The 7,386-nt window shown below is 45.3% G+C and overlaps 1 protein-coding gene across 1 annotated transcript; it reads left to right on the top strand.

Moving 5' to 3' along the window:
* Positions 1-4,523: 4,523 nt before the first annotated feature.
* On the top strand, positions 4,524-4,985 carry LOC310877929 (ubiquitin-conjugating enzyme E2 L3-like; the record flags this gene model as incomplete). Its single annotated transcript, XM_083791935.1, has 1 exon — positions 4,524-4,985. The coding sequence occupies one exon, from the start codon at positions 4,524-4,526 to the stop codon at positions 4,983-4,985; it is 462 nt and encodes a 153-aa protein (XP_083648061.1).
* Positions 4,986-7,386: the final 2,401 nt, after the last annotated feature.

The following is a 7,386-nucleotide window of genomic DNA, read 5'->3' as shown; positions in this document are numbered from 1 at the left end:
GTATATATATATATATATATATATATATATATATATATATTATATAGAGCTGTATTCTATTCCCTTTGATACGAGCGCTTCGTCGACGCCTGCACTCGCACTCCTGTTCCCGCTCCCACGCTAAAGCCGCGCTCGGTCGTCGCTCAATGAATATTTTTAATCCGTCGGCCATGTTACTATAGGCCCCCTCCCCCCACCATCTCTCTCTCTCTCTCTCTCTCTCTCTCTCTCTCTCTCTCTCTCTCTCTCTCTCATTGTCTTCTGCACTTCTTTCCCTCTCTCGCCCTGGAGGGAGGACTGTGGCCTGTGGCCATCATATCCTCTCAGGCACGTTCTCAGGGATTGTCGAGATCCAACTGGCTCCAGGCTGCGGTCCAACTGTGGACCCTCGTCCTCCTCGGAGTCTCTCTCTCTCTCTCACTCTCTAGTCTCTGTAGTCTCTCTCTCTCTCTCTGGCCATATCCTCCAACTCCAGGCCCCATGCCTCCCACCCTGTCCGCCTTCTGCCTGCTACACAGAGTTGTACACTCCAAATCCTCCTCTCCACCGCCCCCTCTCTCCTCTCCTCTCCTCTCCTCTCCTCTCCTCTCCTCTCCTCTCCTCTCCTCTCCTCTCCTCTCCCCTCCTCTCCTCTCCTCTCCTCTCCTCTCCTCTCCCCTCCCCCTCCCCTCCCCCTCCCCTCCTCCCACACATTTCGCCTCTCTCAACTCCGTCGGTCCACCACCGTCCTCGGATAGCCTCGTCTTCTTTCTCTTTACTTGTTCCCTTTCCTTCCCCTCTGGTCAGCTGCAGTGCTGTCCGTTCGTCCGTCTGCGTGTCCATCTCTCTGCGTATCCGTCCATCACTCTCCTGATCCATCGTCTGAGCTCCTACTGTATATCTCCATATTTTCAACTTTGTTTGATGTTTGTTTCATAAATGTATGTCCTATACTTCCTTGTAAAGGCCTGCATAAGAGCGTCGCACAAAGGTAGTGAAAACAGCCACAGTAGTAGTAGTAGTATTCACCCATTTAGACCGGGGGACGATTCCCGAAGCAAAGATATGAGTTAAAAACGTTCACTCTGAAATAATATATATATATATATATATATATATATATATATATATATTCAATGATTTGCGCCACATTTTCCCGATTTTTCGAAAATAGCAGCGTCCCTCTGAGGGGACTAATGGTTAAACTGTGTTTGCTGCTCATTCTATATATGACTTATCCTTAACTAAACCATAGAACCTCTGAGGGGACTAATGGTTAAACTGTGTTTGCTGCTCATTCTATAGGACTTATCCTTAACTAAACCATACAACCTCTGAGGGGCCTAATGGTTAAACTGTGTTTGCTGCTCATTCTATAGGACTTATCCTTAACTAAACCATAGAACCTCTGAGGGGACTAATGGTTAAACTGTGTTTGCTGCTCATTCTATATATGACTTATCCTTAACTAAACCATAGAACCTCTGAGGGGACTAATGGTTAAACTGTGTTTGCTGCTCATTCTATAGGACTTATCCTTAACTAAACCATACAACCTCTGAGGGGACTAATGGTTAAACTGTGTTTGCTGCTCATTCTATAGGACTTATCCTTAACTAAACCATACAACCTCTGAGGGGACTAATGGTTAAACTGTGTTTGCTGCTCATTCTATATATGACTTATCCTTAACTAAACCATACAACCTCTGAGGGGACTAATGGTTAAACTGTGTTTGCTGCTCATTCTATAGGACTTATCCTTAACTAAACCATACAACCTCTGAGGGGACTAATGGTTAAACTGTGTTTGCTGCTCATTCTATAGGACTTATCCTTAACTAAACCAGAGAACCTCTGAGGGGACTAATGGTTAAACTGTGTTTTCTGCTCATTATATAGGACTTATCCTTAACTAAACCATACAACCTCTGAGGGGACTAATGGTTAAACTGTGTTTGCTGCTCATTATATAGGACTTATCCTTAACTAAACCAGAGAACCTCTGAGGGGACTAATGGTTAAACTGTGTTTGCTGCTCATTCTATAGGACTTATCCTTAACTAAACCAGAGAACCTCTGAGGGGACTAATGGTTAAACTGTGTTTGCTGCTCATTCTATAGGACTTATCCTTAACTAAACCATACAACCTCTGAGGGGACTAATGGTTAAACTGTGTTTGCTGCTCATTCTATAGGACTTATCCTTAACTAAACCATACAACCTCTGAGGGGACTAATGGTTAAACTGTGTTTTCTGCTCATTCTATAGGACTTATCCTTAACTAAACCATACAACCTCTGAGGGGACTAATGGTTAAACTGTGTTTGCTGCTCATTCTATAGGACTTATCCTTAACTAAACCAGAGAACCTCTGAGGGGACTAATGGTTAAACTGTGTTTGCTGCTCATTCTATAGGACTTATCCTTAACTAAACCAGAGAACATCTGAGGGGACTAATGGTTAAACTGTGTTTGCTGCTCATTCTATAGGACTTATCCTTAACTAAACCAGAGAACATCTGAGGGGACTAATGGTTAAACTGTGTTTTCTGCTCATTATATAGGACTTATCCTTAACTAAACCATACAACCTCTGAGGGGACTAATGGTTAAACTGTGTTTTCTGCGTACAATCACAGAGACCTGAGACTCTTCAGGACTCAGGGACGTACAGAGAGTGTTAGAGACGCACTTTTGGATAAAAATAGCTATACACTATATACACTATTCCCCACATACAGTAGCCACTGTACCATCCATCCATCACGGCTCTCCAGATTCAGATAATGTCATTTCCTGATGTTGCGTGTCGGACATGACCCGTTGGGGGGGGGGGGGGGGGGGGGGGGGGGGAGTATACAGTATACTCAGATGTAAGTGAATGATGCCAGCGCCATGATGACAGACGCCCTGACCTGAAGCCTAAAGGGACGAGCAAATTGGCTCGCCCTCCGAGGCATCATGACTACTCTCTGCCTAACGACCTCTAGGGAGAGAGAGAGAGAGAGAGAGAGAGAGAGAGAGAGAGAGAGAGAGAGCTCTCAACATTCAGGCAAAGATCAGCCTCGGGCAGATTGAAACCCAGGCCGGCTCTGGGAAGGAATATATAATATAAACTCATGTATGCGGTATGAACTCTCACCATCTCTTACCACCGGGCTGCCCCCCTTACTAAGTTACTATGAATAAATGAATGAATTTAGTCAGTCAGTCACAGCACGCAAGCAACGCACGCACGCACACACACACAGACAGACAGACAGACAGGCCTCATTCACACTATTGAGACAGCTGTCTTGTCCGTGTGTCTTGTCCGTGTGTCTTGTCCGTTGTGTCTTGTCCGTGTTTAATGGCCGCCCCAATGCATTTCCAATGGAAGTCACATGGTTCGACCAAACATTTTTGTTTGATGGGGGGAGGGGGGAAGAACACAGCCATCAAACAAAAAGGTTTGATGGTAATCTGTACAGTGTTTGTTTCATGAAAATCCACCGTAGACATTTTATGAGCTACTTCCTGTCAATAAATTCCTTGCAGATGATTCTTTTCTAAGTATCAGAGTATGGAAGCGCTTGTTATCAATAAAGCAACCTCCTGCTGCCTGCTGCACTATGTGCACATTCAAAACAAGTGGTACGCGTGGGCCGTTGAGTGATAGTCAACGAGCACTCCCAAACTCCAACACATGCAAGGAATTTCTTGACGGGAAGTAGCTCATAAAATGTCTACGGTGGATTTCTATTAAACAAACACTTTGCAGATAGAAAAAGGATAATTCAAGCTTTCCCTACAGCTGGAATGTTGGTGATTTCGACATTGTTTAAGATAATTAGAGAGGACCTTTCTGTTTGGATGAATGGGCTGTCTATGAGAAGTAGCACCTAGGTAGCACCTTTCTGGCAAGATGGCTACGGTCTGAATACAGTCAATTGGCTGGTCGGAAAAGCGCACGGACCCCGAGATGTCACACTCTGTCTTCTGTAGCTTAAGAGCCAAGCCGGACTATAGCAAAGTGAGCTGGGAGAAGGAGGGTCCTCGTGGGGGAGAGGCCTAGAAGTAGTCTTACTAGTTCAGACGTCTGCAGTTTAGTTTTAGTGACATTGAGGTGTTAGTGAACCATTAAAGCACAAGCATAGTTGAACTGACATCGAATGAGGGCTCCAGCAGATACTGTAGCGTCATCGTTGCACTCTTGTTGATACAGTATAAGCCCAACGGTCGTGTGATTTGGTTTGAATTTCATAATCACTTTTGACGCCATTTTCTCTTTTATGCCCATCGGTCCTATTATGGAGTTCTGTGGTGCAGGCATGCCCGAATATGGTGCTCAGGTAGCCTACCAGTACCATATGACATCAGATATTTGTGACCAGAGCAGTTGGAGGCCAGCTCTGTTGGATGCCATATCCGAAGCTGTGTGGAACTCCATATTTGGACAAGAGTGATGTCGTATTTTGATGATGGAGGCGGTCTGCATAAAGGCTGGCTATACGCAGTGTCAGAGCTCAGAGAGGGATTATTTCCATTTCTAATTTGACGAGATGGCGGCGATCAGAAGGCTTACCAAGGAGCTCATGGACCTCCGTAACTCCGCGATGACAAACTTCCGTAACATCCAAGTCGACGAATCAAACATATTGTCGTGGCAAGGGCTCATCGTGCCCGACAACAAGCCTTACGACAAGGGAGCCTTCAAGATTGAAATAAGCTTCCCCGAAGAATACCCTTTCAAGCCTCCCAAGATCATGTTCAAGACCAAGATCTATCACCCGAACGTGGACGAGAAGGGGCAGGTCTGCCTGCCCGTGATCAACACGGAGAACTGGAAGCCGGCGACCCGGGTGGAGCAGGTGCTCCAGGCCCTCATCACCATGGTGAACGAGCCGGAGCCCGACCACCCTCTGAGGCCAGACCTGGCGGACGAGTTCACCAAGGACCGCAAGAAGTTCTTTAAGAACGCCGAGGACTTCACGAAGAAACATGGCGAGAAGCGGCCAACGTAAGGCCAACGTAAGGCCTTCCCAGAGCTGGCCTGGGTTTAAATCCGCCCGAGGCTGATCTTTGCCTGAACGTCTCACCCCTCATCCTCCAATGAGCAATGTGCTCTCCCCCTATCACACTCGCTCGCTCTATTTTTTTTTCCCACCTGCCCCACGGTTATTTCCTTCATGCCTTCCGGCTATACCAAAGGATCCCAACCCCCTAAAGAGTTTTGAAATCCGCCGACAAGTTCTTTCTGACCTATTTCTTTTTTTTTGTGAATGCTGAGGCAGAGAGAACATCCCAATCCCTGAAGATTTTTTGAAACTCCTTTTCTTGTATCATCTCTCGGGCCTCAAGTATGCAGAGAGAACTCCACTGAGTGCACCCTTTCCAGGTTTATATCTGTATACGAGACAGCTTCCTGGACTTACCCTGCATTGCACGGGAGAAAGAGGCACAAAGTGTGTATATTTATACGTACAGCCCGGGAAACGTTGCTAGTAACATATATCATCTATTGCAGTGGTTCCCAAACTTTTTCATGTCAAGGACCCCCAAATTGACACGAATTAGTCCGCGGACCCCCCCCCCCCCCCCATTTGAAGACTAGCAAACCCGTTTAATTTCAAGGACCCCCAGTTTGACATGCATTAGTCTATACGGACCCCCATTTAATGGCAATTCTATCTCTGGGACCCCTGATTGATATTGTAAAAGCAATGTAAATTTTTATCTGAGAGTGTACAAATGGAACCAAATGAACTAATCTCAATCTCAGAGTTACAGATCCATAAGGGTCCATATGGTTCCAACTGTCATTTAGCTGCAGTGGACCCCCTGGAACTCCCTCAAGGACCCCTGGGGGTCATAGAACCACGGCAAAAAAAATCAGTGCTTCTCAACCTGATTTTGGGGGCGTCCCAGAGGACACCAGAGTGACAATTTAAAGACTTTTAAGATAACCTTTTGAATAGCCCCAAAAACAAAAACGAACAAAAGAAAGAAAAATAAATACATTATACTGCATCAAAAGTAACAACAACAATTAAATCAATCGTTGTCCAATAATATAGGAAAGAAAAAACGTTTTGAAAGTATAGCTGATCTACAAGCTCCACAACGCTCCGCAAGGCAAAAGGTCGGCTCAAAAACATGATATGAAAAATGTGTTTTTTTTGCGATGCTATAGTCATCACACGGCCGGGCGAAACGGGCCGTAACTGCTGGAGACCAGCACAGAATGGTATAGCTCCAACACTCACAAACATGAGGGAGGGTTTGGGAGATCTCCCTACGGCATATCCGTTCAGACACATTCAGACAAACGCCTAGCAAGGCAAAAGGTCGGCTCAAAAACATGATATGAAAAAGGTGTTTTCGTTGCGATACCAAAGTCATCGCCTGGCTGGGCCAAACGGGCCGTAACTGCTGGAGACCAGCACGGAATGCTGCTCCAACTCACAAACATTCAGACAGACACATTCAGAGCCATCTAATAGAAGAGTTATGACATTGAGGGGGGCAGAAACCGAGCGCTCGAGTGCTGTTTGTTCATGCAGCCTGAACTGAGACAAACTGGAGTTGGAAATAACATTGTTTTCAACGAGGGGTGGCGCAAATAAGAGCAATTTTAAGCATGTGTGCAACATGACAACTGTTTTAATGTATTGTACAGTAACAACTAAAGTCTCTTTAATGTTTATGTTGTACTATATTACTACAAAACAATCTAAAATAAAGGGATTTAAGATTATTAAAGCTGGGCTGTTGCCCTGTGAGTCCAATGCATTTCTGCCTATACTTCCGGTCCGGGACTTGTCCCAGTTGGTTGTCCCCACGCTCTATAGAGCACCGAAGTCCTGACGTAACTTGCTCATCCCTTCGATTCCCCTGGTTCGCGGAAGTAATTTCTCTATGGAGAATAACATGGGGTGATCTTAATATCGTCTACTATAAGCGTTGTGGTCCAAAAATAAACAAGCTGTCTCTGCGTTATTGTCAGGGAGGTGTCTCTGTATCGTTTGCAACAGTCAGTCACTCATATATGATACAGTCTGCTTCTAGCGAAAATGTAACTAATTCAGTAGCAGTAACATTAGCGTTTTCTCTCAGTCAGTTGATTCTTCATATCCATATGAGTGAAGCGACCGGGATTACATGTTTATTTTTCAAACACAGTTCTTATATGAAGCAATCTAAAAATCCTCCTATGGCGATTTCAATGCAACTAAAAACATACATGAACCTGGGGACTGACGCCCTCTACTGAAAGTGACGTCAGACTTCGATGCTCTATAGAGGTCTATGTAGGAGAGCCGCCATTGGACCGAAGCCCCATGAAGTGAACGCAGCTTGCGTAACTCTGTCTATATAAGGCTCTGGACATACATCCACACGGCTTCAAAAAGTCACACAGCACTT

The sequence above is a fragment of the Protomyctophum parallelum genome, assembly GCF_964188405.1.
Source record: "Protomyctophum parallelum genome assembly, chromosome: 20".
Taxonomy (NCBI): domain Eukaryota; kingdom Metazoa; phylum Chordata; class Actinopteri; order Myctophiformes; family Myctophidae; genus Protomyctophum; species Protomyctophum parallelum.
This window is presented reverse-complemented; position numbering and strand designations above follow the sequence as displayed.